Source organism: Podarcis cretensis (genome assembly GCF_951804945.1).
Source record: "Podarcis cretensis genome assembly, chromosome: 1".
NCBI classification, from domain to species: Eukaryota; Metazoa; Chordata; class Lepidosauria; order Squamata; family Lacertidae; genus Podarcis; species Podarcis cretensis.
This window is the reverse complement of record NC_137170.1, coordinates 74,184,202-74,196,223: the sequence shown is the minus strand read 5'-3', so window position 1 is coordinate 74,196,223 and position 12,022 is coordinate 74,184,202. Positions and strand designations below refer to the sequence as shown.

Genomic DNA, 12,022 nt, shown 5'->3' with positions numbered 1-12,022 from the left:
CAGAGCAAGGGACAAGGGAGCCCTGTTCGTTTCCAGGGCTGGATTGACAGGATGTAGATCTTTATTTCCCTCTTGCTCCTGATGTAGATCTTCACTCACTCCTTCCCTAGCTGGGAGGGAAAGAGCGATCTTGTGATCGGCCTCAGGTACCCAAATGTCTTGGGTCGGCCCTGTGTATGTCATAATACTCCAGCTCCAATACTCTGGGCCAGAGCTTTCCACATTTTTCATGTTGGTGACACGCTTTTTAGACATGCATCATTTTGCAACACAATCATTCAGTTTTACTAGCAAACCGGATGTTAAACTAACAGCTTTCCAGCCCCAGGAGGAGCACAGGGAGCATTCGCACGACACACCTACACACTGCAGCAGACACAATAACATGTCACAACACACAGTTTGGAAAGCTGTGCTCTGGGCCCAATTCAAAGTGCTGGCTCAGGACTTCAATACCTCAAGGACTGCCTCTTTCCTACCCTACCCTGAGATCATCTTCTGAAGCCCTTCTTTGTGGGCCTTCTCCACAAGAAGTCTGGAGCGTGGCATCGTGAGAACAGGCCTTTTCTGCAGTGGCCCCCCATCCCCCCATTTGTGGACTGCTCTCCCCAGGGGGATTTGCCTGGTGCCTTCCTTAGACACCTTTAGGCACCAGGCTAAATAGGGGGAGGGGATTGTTGGGCTGTTGTTTTTATTTTATGTATTTCGTGATTTTATACTGTGATTTTTATCCTGTGAACAGCCCTGAGACCTGCGAGTATAGGGCGGTATACAACTTTAATAAATGGTAAAAATAAATAATTCGGCTGCTAGTTTTCATTCTAGTTTTCTAGCGCAAAGGTGGCTTTTAGGCGTCCTCTGGCCAAGGGAATGATGGAAATCCTTAGACAGTGGAGAGGGGGCAGAATTTGAAATGTTTACAAACAGAAAGACGGCGGGTTTTCCGTGTTCCCGCGCACCAGATGGCCTCAGGCTTGACACCCTCTCCGAAAAGAAGCGGAGAGAGCGACTATTTTCCTCACTGACAGATGAGCGGAGGCGGCTCCTTTAAGTACCGAACTGCGGCTTCCTTTTTCTCTCAGCTGCGGTCCCTGCCGAGGAGCCAGAAGAAGCGCCTTCTCCGTCGCCGGAGCGCGCTCGGCATTTGCTTTCCCGCCGCTCCCGTCACCTCCTCCCGCCTCAGCCTTTTGTCCCAGCGGCACCATCTCTCCTCAGCCGCTCGACCTCGGCTAAACCGATAGAGGGGAATTCCCGGGCGCCTCGCTCCACCCGGCGCGCGCGCGCGCTCTCCAGAGCTGAGGGGGCGCATCTGGCCTCCTTCTCACGGCTCCTCCCGCGCGCTTTGTTGCCGCCGCGCGAGGGGGCCGGGCCGGCCGCGGCATAGCTCAGGTAGAGAGGCGGGAAAAGGATCCGGGGCCCGGCTCGCGTCTTCGCGCCTGTTCTGTTGCTGTGCATGTCCGCCTCCCCCTCGACGCTGCTCCCCTCGGACACCACCACCACCACCATGTCCTTGGCTTTCTGTGGCAGCGAGAACAACTCGGCTGCCTACCAGGTGAACCATGGGGTGCTCAACAACGGCTGCTTCGTGGACGCGCTCAACGTGGTGCCTCACGTTTTCCTCCTGTTCATCACCTTCCCCATTCTCTTCATAGGTGAGTAAGGGGCGCCTGGGGAAGCGGGGCCGCCGGGCGGACATTTCCCTCCCGCGTTCCCGGTCTGCGGCGCCCGAGCCTCTTCATTCGCAGGCATCCATCCGAGCAGACAGGCGAAGGAAGCAACGACGTGTTTGACCTGCTTTCCCCAGCAGCAGCAGGGGCAGCATCCTTCCCTAGCTCGGACGCAAAGGCTTTAGAGAGCATCTTCCTAGGAAAAGCACGGGCGGCAGCAGGAAATGCAGGTCGGGTTCCTTCTGCCTTCGCCCCGCTCACTTATTTAAGGGCAGGTGTGAAGTGCAGCCCATCTTTTTGCAGACCTAGCTCAACTGCCTGGCGTCCTGAATAAGTCAGAACATGGATCGTATGTGCCTTGAAAAAGGGCTGAATGAAGTCAAGGAAGGTTATGGAGAGGAGAGGATGCAAACATATTAGGGTTTAAGTCAAACAGAGGAAAGAAGAAAGTACTGCTGCAGTGGACCTGCTTGTGTTTTTTTAAAAAATAGGTTCCCTAGTTTAAAACTAGATGTGCACTTTTTTTACTGGTCCAGCAGTAGTTTGTAGTGGCAATGTCTAACTTTAACTGGCATGCTACCAGTCATGCTTGTGAACCATTATTTGTTTATTCATTTATGTATTTGTATTTTATTTATTTATTCAATTTCTTCCGAAGATCAATAGAACTCTAGTCTGAATCAGAGTTCTAGGTCATGAACACATAATGGCACAAATGCTGTTTTAAAAAACCAAATTAATTTTCTAGACTTCTTTTTCAAGAGGAATAATGAAAGAGCTGTGTAAGAGAAATGCACAAATTCAGCACTGTTGTTGATGTCCTTTGGCAATGTCTATTCACCTTAAAGCTAAAGGACTGGCTTGTTGATAATTTCCAGCGTTTCCTTATAATCAGTCTTTTACTTCAAGAAGTATATTGTCTGATCATGCAAAGCACTTCAGACAATATGAATTTTTTTCCATTCAGTGATGGTGTGAGGACTCTGATTCTGCAAGTATCACATCCACCTGCTAGAAAGAGTGCTATAGCTCTTTCCTCTCACCACTGTTTTCTAAACCTTTGTTTTTAAAAGAAGTTTTAATATGCATAGATAGATTACTCATTTTGAGCATATGCACTTATTTGATGTATAACCCCAGGCTACCTCCCACTTTTTGTTGTGGGTGTTATATTTGTGAGTAGTGTACCAGTGAGGTTCCCCCACACTTCCTTCCCATTCTGACAATACCCTTCCTGCCTAGACAGAAGCACAAATTGATAACCTAGGCAGGTGAAACTAAGATCCTAGGCAGTATGACTGGCTTTCTATGTAAAAATACACAATGCACTCTATAAAATATTGAACACAAGATAGTCATTTATACTGCACAAATGCTGTAATCCCAAACCCACTGACTAGAAAGTAAGTCTCATTGAAGTTAATGAGACATTTTTGATGGGGGGGGGGAGAGAGGGATATTTAGTTATATCTCACCATTCTTCTTAGGAGTTTAAGGGGACATACATATTCCTCACACAATTTTATCATCACACCCCGCATGTGAGGTGGGTTAGGCTGAGAGATAGTAACTGCCTGAGGGTTAGGCAGTGAATTTCATAATATAATGGTTATTTGAACATGGGTCTCCCAGGTCCTAATCCACTGCATTAAACACCAACATGCAAATCATTGCTAAAATGAATCTGGGGTATGTTTACACTACTAGTGTGGAAAGCCCCTTCTTATTCACTTAAGTGGAACTAGCACCTAGTGTGCAGTTTCTCAATCATATATACATTGATGTTCCAACTATAGAGCAAATTCAGAGTTCTTGCTTTGATTTAGTTTTTAACTAGATTACAAGAATCTAAATATAAAGGATATTTGATCCCATTTGTATCTTATTTTAGACCCTTAATGCAATTATGATGTTTTAAACAAATGTTTTGTTTCTAACTTTGTTTCCATTTCATGTTTAAAAGCAAAAGATCTATACTTCTATTTCCAGTTCAGAATGGCCAGGGGCATGCATTTTTTAATTCACTTTTTCTGCACAAAACTCTCAGGATAATTGTGATTATTTGCTTTCTTACATTTAGGATGGGGAAGTCAAAGCTCCAAAGTTCATATCCACCACAGTACTTGGCTTCATTTTCCTGGTCACAATTTACGCTGGATTTTGACGTTCATTCTTTTGTTTGTGCTGGTATGTGAAATAGCTGAGGGTATAGTGTCTGATGGGTAAGTACATAATTGGATTTTTTTCCATTTTCACAATATTTTCCCATTTTTAACGCACTTGTACACAACTTGCTATACACAAGTTTGTTTACTGCCAACTCTGCTTGTTAGAAATGTAATCTGTGTTCGAGGTGATTAACCTACTGACTTGTGTCAGATATTCCAAAGACCTCGCCAAGAATGTGTGTGTACAAATACACATACACTCTAAATTATCTTTAGCTAGCCAGTTCATTCTGTCTGTTTGCCAATTCTCTTGTGAAAATTTGCTGCATCCTCTATAGATGAAAAAGGTCATAGGAATCCAGAGTCAGAGACAAGATGAGACCCTTCATTGCACTATTCTGTCAAGCAGAGCAGCTGAAAGGGAGCCCTAAACTTATAAAAATTACATCAAATCCCCTTAAAAAACAAAAACTCAACATGATACATTGTGCATTGGGAGATTCAGATAATTTTAGCCAATAGCACTATCATGACATACTTTAAATTATGTAAAATGTTGCTAAAATTACTAGAAATGTCAGTTGATTTTGTTTTGCTGCTTAAACAAACCTGGAGTAGCAGCTATTTCAAACATTTATTTGGATCCTAAGTTGCTCCTCCATTCACATTTGTGGGAATGCCATTTCGAAGGGTCTCCCTGGAGCAAGAGGCTGCAGACTGCTGTAGAAGTCTGCAAGGGGAAGGGGGAGAAGCTCCATTAGAGGACTGTTAAATTGGACCCATTCACAGAAAGAAAGTTCATATCAGAGCCAATGTCTGTTGTTATCCGATGTTCTTGTCCTGTACTTAAGAAATGCTAGCACATACTGAAGAGCATCTGAAGAGCAATCAGCAGTACAGAAAGTAACTCAGTGAATTTAAAAGGGGATTACAACAGCTTCTTGAAGCCCAAACAGTTTATCTTTTTAACAGTCTGCTTGGCAGCAGAAGGTTATGTTAGGCTTTGGCACCCAGCCAGTCCTTGAGATAACATCACATAATAAAAAATTCTGTTGCTCATATCTTCCTGACGAATTTCTGCATAGTATGCTCACAGCTTTAGCAGTCAAACTGTTAAATTTTCAATATTCCTCTGGGCTCTTTTGGGCCTCTGGTAGTGTTTACAATCAATATAAGGGAGTTTAAATGGTGGCAGGTTTAGAACAGAGGTTGAATAAATCCATGCAAATCCTTGGGGAAACCTTTCTCATCTACATTTATCTGCTTAAATGAAAGATAGTGTTTCTGCCTTTAAAACTTGTCTATTCTTTTATGCACTATGAACACACTGCATAGAATTTTATAGCCTTTCTATTCAATTCTAGTGAAAAGCTGGCTTCCTCACTGTACCTGGACTCATACCTTTGTCAGACACCCCCCCCCCTTCACTTTAAGAATACATTGTGCCAAGCCGACACTGCTGTGGGGAGTACTGTCATCAGAAAAGCTCGTGGTATTTCTGAGAATCCCCAAATGCATTTGGTCCACCATTTTAAAATTTTATTAATTAATACTGGACAACACAGACCCTTGATCTGATCTAGCAAGGCAGTTGCTACATAATCAAAGGTCTACACAATCTGATTTATGACAATTGTATCTTGCTTAATACAACTTTCTGCCCAGCTGGGTAATCAAACTGAAAATGGAGCTTTCTGCACAGAGTGCTTATGACACATTTGAATTATTTTATGATTGTGTTTGTTTATGTTTCCTTATGTGTGTCAAGGGGAGGGAGAGAAAGAGGTGGGAAGCCCCTTAAACCAGTGTTGTTGTATAACATATTTCATATAAAGCTATAAAACTATTTCTGTTCTAAGTGCAATCATATTCTCATTTAAACAAATTTACTATGAACGGGAATAAAATCTTCATGTGCACTGATTTACTTTTTGGTCAGTAATTAGTTCATTAAGACTGCAATGATATACCCATTCCCTCAGTGGGACTTACTTCTGAGGAGACATGCATAGGATTATGCTGCCATTCAGTTTGGGGCTCATCCAGCATGGGTCCAAGTGTTTTTTTGCTATCCCGTGCTTTCTAGACACATGTCTGAGGGGTTTTGCCCTTCCCGCTAATGTTTTCCGCAAAAGAACCCACTCTTTAGCAAAAAAAGAAAAAGGAGCGAACATCAATCCAGAGAAAACCGGATTGATGTTTGCTCTGATGAAGCAGTAAAGATCAGGTTTCCCAGGGGAAAGTGGCAGGACAAGGGCAAGTGTGGCTGAACCCTAACTGAAAATTAAAGTGATGCGTGGAAATTTTCCTTTCTTCTCTGTCCTCATATGAATCATGAACATAATAAATTCCATGTTGATTGAAAAAGAAAGATGGGAAAGCTAACATTGTTGCATCTATTTTTTTTTGGGGGGGGACCACTCACTGGGCTTCAGCCTTGTATCTTAGGAGTGGGAACTCTTTATGTGTGTATTTGCACATGTACACACACACACACACACACACACACACACACCACCTGGAGTGACTGAACCGTACATGCATTCCTTTGTGTGTTATCATAATCTCTGTTCAAATAACTTTGGGTCTTTATGTAGGCTTCAGAGCAAACATGGTACTCTCCATCAGGGTACTTCTGATTAATGTGTTTTGTTATACTTAGGGATTCAGAATCTCGTCATTTGCACCTGTACATGCCACCTGGAATGGCGTTCTTAGCAGCCATCACATCAATTGTTTACTATCACAACATTGAAACATCAAATTTTCCAAAGTTATTAATAGGTATGTACCCACAATACAGAAAAATATGAAATTGTGAATATGTTATGAGGAAAAGGTCTGTTAGGTCTTGCTGGAGGTTCACTTCAGTGCCCCCCCAACTGAAATTTTATTGTCTAACTAAAGCTTACTAGTACTGTTCTTCTCTGTTTCCCACTAACAAAGCTGATTTCAAGTATTAATATTTTTGATGAAATGAACTCCCCCCCCCCATTTATTATTTAATAAGAACATGGACATAGGCAGGATTTATGTTAGGGGGGCAGAACCTCAGTTAGTATTTTCATTGATTTACTTGATTTGGGAGGGGGCAACTGTCCCTCCCTGCCCCCTCCCCTTTGGCTGTGCCCATGATTAAGAATTATGTCCCACCTCATATTCCAGAATATCTATTTGTTGTAAACACCAATGCTTTAAGGCCACATGGCTGTTATTCACCATACACATACTGCTTTGATATTTTTCTTGACAATCATAAATTTAATTTTTAAAAAATAGCTCCACAGAATTGATGTTCCTGGAATTGTTGGCAAATAGTGTCTTTGTACTGTTGATGCAAGTAGCTTCCTTGGGAATAGTTATGGGAGTCATCTCATCCCTTGACAGGAAATTTGTGTCATATGTGAATAGTTCCACAGTTGTTTGGCCCATATGTTTCTCTGAGAAAATGGAAAATGACCATTTTTTCCTGTCTAATCTCATGAGACTGAATGTCAGAAAACCAGCACTTCCTATGTGTATTTATTTAACTATTTGAACAACTCAATGCTTAGTCTTATCTGCTGAACAAGAAGCTGTGCTTTGTTTGGAAAGTTGAAGTTAAAATACCTAAATAAAAGATGGATCACTTTGTTCTTCTATAGCATTGATATCTAAGAATATGGTGAAGAACTTCAGCTCTGCAGCAGAATAAAGCCCTCCGGGTCTTTCTCTCTGGCTCCTATAACTCTCCCCAGATCACAATTTCTCTCCACAGTCCACTGTTCCCCACTAGCACTGCTTCATGTAGGGTTTTTTGCCTGGCTGTGTCCTGGCCCACACTCAAATGAAGAACCTGAACTCACAATTCTAATTCTGCCAAAGCCTTGGGTTTTTATATCTGACTGGCACATACATCAAGCTACTAGCTGCCTGTAGTTCCTGTGAACAGCACAACAGCCTGTGCTTGGGCGTGTGTAGCAGTCACAAGGATGTTAAATAAGACTGCTGATTAATTATTTTACAATCAATATACTGAAGACTGATACATCAAACTCACTTGTCATTCCTCCCCAAGGTGATTGCCTCCATGTGGCAAGCCTTTCAATACACCCACTAAACCTTTTCTTTTCAGGTTCTGGTGCCATTGCAAAAATTCCCTGCTCTACAGGGCAAATTACAGTACAGCACATGAAGGCTTGGCTGTGTGAGGCAGAAGTCACCGGGAGCTATTTAAAAACATGTTCTTGTTAATGGGGCTTGGAAAGAGAATGAGAATATTTACAAGGGAATATTTACAGGGAAGCTTGTGTAGGAGTTAGTCAGAATTTCTTTCTCTCAAACACACACACACACACACACACACACACATATTTGAAAGTTTCACCAAGTACATTCGGCACACTCAACTGAAACTGTATAAAGCAGGTACAAATCAATGCCAGAGACAGTTACTGCCTGAGAATGCTTATATTGATTACTTATCTTTGTGGTTGTAAGCTTAGTCAAAACTTCAGAATTTCCAACATTATAGAAATCTAATTTGCTAAACACTTACATTTGCTAAACATCTTGTAATTTTATTTGCCTTCTTTAACTTTGAAGTGCTGTTCTGATCAGTGCTTTATTCTTCTTTCAACAGCCTTGCTAGTCTATTGGACTTTAGCTTTTATAACCAAAACCATCAAATTTGTAAAGTTTTGTGATAATAATATTGGACCTCGCCAGCTTCGATTCTGCCTCACAGGATTCTTAGTAGTTCTTTATGGAATGTTGCTTCTTGTAGAATTTAATGTCATCAGGGTAAGGGTAAGTTGCATTTCCTGATAATTTAGATGGTTAAAAGCAAAGTTGTTAATGTTGTCCATTAGTAACTGCATCTTGAACGTACTAGTATTTCTGAAGTCCCATGAATATAGGTTTCCATATACATTTTCTTAGGAGGAGGTGGAATATTAGAATGACATCCAGTCAGTTCCAATTCAGTCATGTTCTTTTCCATGCCTCCTGGTGAAAATAAATTTGGCCATATACAGCTTTGTAAGCCAACATGCTAGTTATAATTAAGCTCAAGTAATTTGACATTGTTCCTTTCCCCTTCCTCTGCCATCTCCTTGAGCATCAGGAGCACCAAGTTATAGTATGCAGCACTACTAAGATGTAATTGCAATTTGAATGTGTTTAATGTTGCTGGATCCTGTCCATGATGGCCTTTAATTCTGACTCCCTGGATAAAATATTGCTTAAGAAATATGTTCTCTCCAGAAACACAGCAGTGCCCTGCCAAATCTATACTGTACTGTTTGTCAAGCATTGAGATACTGGAAGGTGAGGAATCAATTGAAAATACATGCCTTAAAATCCATGGCAGCCTGGTCTTCCTGGACAGAGGACAATACATATTACAGTATCCTATTATTCCTGCCCCCCTCTCCATTGACTTGCCTAAGATTCTTTTTGCCTTTGTTTAGAGATACGTTTTTTTCAAAACGCCCAAGGAAGTTAAGCCTCCTGAGGACCTTCAGGATCTTGGAGTCAGATTCTTGCAACCTTTTGTGAATTTGTTGTCCAAAGGAACTTACTGGTGGATGAATGCATTCATTAAAACAGCTCACAAGAAACCAATAGACTTGAAAGCCATAGGAAAGCTGCCTATTGCCATGAGAGCTTTGACAAATTACATGCGTCTGAATGAGGCCTTTGAATCTCCAAAGGTATGAGTAGAAAAGGATTACCCACAACTGTGTTTCTGGCTTTAAACATGATGAATGCAGGCAGAAGAGCTCTATGCATGCCATGGAATGCTCATGCCTACAATCTGGTAGAAAACTGTCTCACTTCTCTTCAGCACCTATCAAAATGAATAAGGATTGGAAATTTGGCCCACGATGTTCTCAAACTGTTTGGTGTCTAAAATCCTTTTATGTAAGAAATTTTTTACTAGTATTTGTTTCTTTGGCTCAGCTTTAAATGCACTGTTTGTAACAGCACAATTATTCCATCGGTGCATATTTGCTTGTGTTTTTTATTCCCCCCACTTTTCCTTTTGTGCTATGTCTTTTAGATGGTAGAGCTGTGTGAGGTGCTAAGTAAATTTTAGGTACTTTAAAAATTAACGATAAATTGGTAAGTCAAGTGAGAGGCTTATGAAAATGATTTGTGAATGTCATTTATCACTTTGGAATATTACATTCTTCCCATTCAAAGCAATTTTTCTTTAAATTATATATATTGCAGAATAAAAACACTCCAAATCCACAAGGATCCAAGTCTATCTGGCGTGCCCTTTGTAATGCCTTCGGAAGACCACTGGTCCTAAGCAGCACTTTCCGTATTCTGGCAGATCTGCTTGGATTTGCTGGCCCACTGTGTATCTCTGGAATTGTTCACCATGTTGGAGAATGCAGCAACAACACCTTCCGCCCCAAGGTACTATTTTTGTATTGTTATTATTTAACTTCTATATTAGCCTTCTCTTAACATAGTATTGTCAAGCTCACTTTCTTACACAGTTGGCCAAAGGTGAATGTGGCACTTAAGCCAATAAAAGGGTAGCCATAAACAAAATAGTACCGTGTTAATCCCGTGCTTTTGTGGGCCCAAGTGTTAAAGTTAAACACATGACTAACTTGAGCAGGGATGTATTTAAGCAAGAAAGGTTTCTATAGATTAGCACCTCAAATTCTATACTGAAGAAGCTGAAGAGTGGAAAGGAAGATGCTCTAAACAGTATCTTTTTAAGTAGAAGTAACAAAAAAGCAGATTTCACTGTGACAAAGAATTTCCATCAGAATCTTTAGAAAGATAAAATACAAGCACACATGGGGATGCTATTATCTCAGGACATTATATTCAATAAAAAAATGAAGACTGATTTTCTGGGTTACTCTGCAGGGATTGGAGGAGGAAGCAGTTCTTCTGCAGAATACAGAGCCAAAGCAAGCATGTGGTTATGAATTAGTACTAACAACATGGTGTGATTTTATTGCTAGTTAATGCATCACAGTCTCTTTTAAAAGACTCATAAACAAGCCAGTTTGATTGAAAGACTTCTACTGTTGTTAATGGGTTTGCATCTGCTGCAATAATGGAATGGAAATGGATATCCTATGCTGAGGATGAAGAACTAATTTTATGTTTCTAAATCAATCAATATGCTGCTGTTTTCATCCTTCCTTCAGTATGTTAGTGTACTTACTGGAGACATTTCAAGGGGTTACCTTTTCTATGCTGTAGCTGGGAAGCATCAAGAACTGAAGTTCAGCATATTGACCCAGAAATTATTCATTGCTGAATAATGAAAAATAAACATATTACCTGAAGGATTGTGTGTTTCAGCAAAAACAACAGTGAGCCTTGTGGCACCTTAAAGACTAAGTTCTATCTGTTGCCACAAAAGCTTTCATCTCCATCAGATGCATGAAGTACTTTCCTAAGTTGCCGATATATACGGTATGCACATACAGTGGTACCTTGGGCTACATATGCTTCAGGTTACATACGCTTCAGGTTACAGACTCCACTAACTCAGAAATAGTACCTCGGGTTAAGAACTTTGCTTCAGGATGAGAACAGAAATTGTGCTCCGGTGGCGCGGCGGCAGCGGGAGGCCCCATTAGCTTAAGTGTTGCTTCAGGTTAAGAACAGTTTCAGGTTAAGTACGGACCTCCGGAACGAATTAAGTACTTAACCTGAGGTACCACTGTAGTTGCAGAGGCTGGGATTCTAAACACTGAGGTCAGAGGAAAATAAAATGAAAAAGGTGCAGACAATGAAAATTACATTATTAACAAAAGTTATTCACAAAGCTATTGTAGAGATAACACAAATATTATGGGATTGATAAGTTAGTTAATGCTTACAGTGTGTGTGGGACTAAAACCCTTGATCTCAATATCCAGCCACAGGTGATAGAACTGTCCCTTCTTCCATGCAATTGATCAGAAGATACAGTTGGGTAACCTACCTGGGAAGAGTTCTTTTTGGTGCATGTAAATACCATTGCAGGTGGAACTTGCACTCTACTTGCTTCAGGTTACAGACTCTGCTAACCCAGAAATAGTACCTCGGGTTAAGAACTTTGCTTCAGGATGAGAACAGAAATCGTGCAGTGGTGGCGCGACAGCAGCAGCAGGAGGCCCCATTACCTAAAGTGGTACCTCAGGTTAAGAACAGTTTAAGGTTAAGAATGGACCTCCAGAACAAATT

The 12,022-nt window shown here is 41.3% G+C and overlaps 1 protein-coding gene across 3 annotated transcripts in view; it reads left to right on the top strand.

The window, feature by feature from the left end:
• The first annotated feature begins 1,357 nt into the window (after positions 1-1,357).
• Positions 1,358-12,022, top strand: part of ABCC8 (ATP binding cassette subfamily C member 8) — a 57,424-nt gene continuing 46,759 nt past the window's right edge. For all 3 annotated transcript variants that reach the window (XM_079965713.1, XM_079965712.1, XM_079965711.1), the window contains exons 1-6: positions 1,358-1,652; positions 3,748-3,889; positions 6,498-6,619; positions 8,457-8,623; positions 9,286-9,528; positions 10,052-10,243. In XM_079965713.1, coding sequence (XP_079821839.1) covers positions 1,454-1,652; positions 3,748-3,889; positions 6,498-6,619; positions 8,457-8,623; positions 9,286-9,528; positions 10,052-10,243 — 1,065 coding nt within the window. In that variant the 5' untranslated portion in view covers positions 1,358-1,453. The remainder of the gene's footprint in view (positions 1,653-3,747; positions 3,890-6,497; positions 6,620-8,456; positions 8,624-9,285; positions 9,529-10,051; positions 10,244-12,022) is intronic.